Raw genomic sequence first — 1,010 nt, 5'->3', positions numbered from 1 at the left:
AAGAGCAACAAACACCCAGGATCCAGCAGGTGTTTTGGGAGCTGTGGGTGAGGCTTGGTGACAAGGGCCCAGGGCTGTTTGTCACCACCCCACGTGCCACCTTCTCCCCACCCGAGCGACCTGAACCCACCCCCTGGACATCAGGAGCCCCGTTCCTCCACGGAACCCCCTGCCCCAAGAAGCCAGCTCCCCAGCAGGAGCCAGCACCACCTCCAGGAGGCTTCCCAGAAGGTTCCTAGCACTGGAAAAGGGCCACCACCACCACGTACCATTTTTCTTGGGTCCTCTCCACACCACGGCATCGTCGGGTTTCTCCAGCAGGAACCCGATGGACATGAGGGAGATGCTCCTGCCCTGGTCCACAAAGACAGGGACCCACCCACTGTCACACTGGTGCACGTCACTGTCCTGCACCCTGAACATGCGGGGGATGCTGGGGCCACACAGGTCCACGTCCAGGATCCCCACCTGCAGGGGAGGAGGACAAGTCCCTTCAGAGGGGGCTGAGCACCACGGCTGTGTCCCCTCCCCACACCCTGCAACGGCCCCTGGAGCTCAGCAGCCAGCTTTGGAGTGAGAAGCTGCTTCCCAGTTAGACACCCTCCCAGTCTCCTGTCCCCCACGGAGCATCTCCTGGGTGTTTCCAGGTGGGTTGGGGAAATGTTTACTATGGGCTTGATTTATTTTGGGGAGACCTTCTTGCAGCTTTTCAGGACTTCAAGGGACCTGGCAGAAAGCTGGGGGGGGTTTTGAGCAGGGGCTGTTGGGACAGGACAAGGGGGGATGGTTTAAACTCAAAGAGGGAGATTCAGACTAGAGAGAAGGAAGAAATGTTTGACACTGAGGGTGCTGAGCCCCTGGCCCAGGCTGCCCAGAGAGGTGGTCACTGCCCCATCCCTGGAACCATCCCAGGGGAGATCCCCACACCAGATCAATCAAACACAGACCAAAGAGCCACCCGAACTGCTGTCACAAACACTGAGAACCCATCAGCTGCCCCCACAGGGGAC

The 1,010-nt window shown here is 59.6% G+C and overlaps 1 protein-coding gene across 1 annotated transcript in view; it reads right to left on the bottom strand.

The window, feature by feature from the left end:
• Window positions 1–269: 269 nt before the first annotated feature.
• The window catches only part of LOC103769447 (cytosolic Fe-S cluster assembly factor NUBP2-like), a gene marked incomplete at both ends in the record, with an annotated part of 1,063 nt that continues 322 nt past the window's right edge, over window positions 270–1,010 (bottom strand). The window contains one exon of the mRNA XM_008936645.1: window positions 270–468. Within this exon, the coding sequence (XP_008934893.1) occupies window positions 270–468 (199 nt within the window). The remainder of the gene's footprint in view (window positions 469–1,010) is intronic.

Source organism: Merops nubicus, unplaced genomic scaffold (assembly GCF_000691845.1).
Source record: "Merops nubicus isolate BGI_N331 unplaced genomic scaffold, ASM69184v1 scaffold24963, whole genome shotgun sequence".
Taxonomy (NCBI): Eukaryota; Metazoa; Chordata; class Aves; order Coraciiformes; family Meropidae; genus Merops; species Merops nubicus.
Note: the sequence above shows the minus strand (reverse complement) of the source record. Positions and strands in the feature narration are given on the sequence as shown.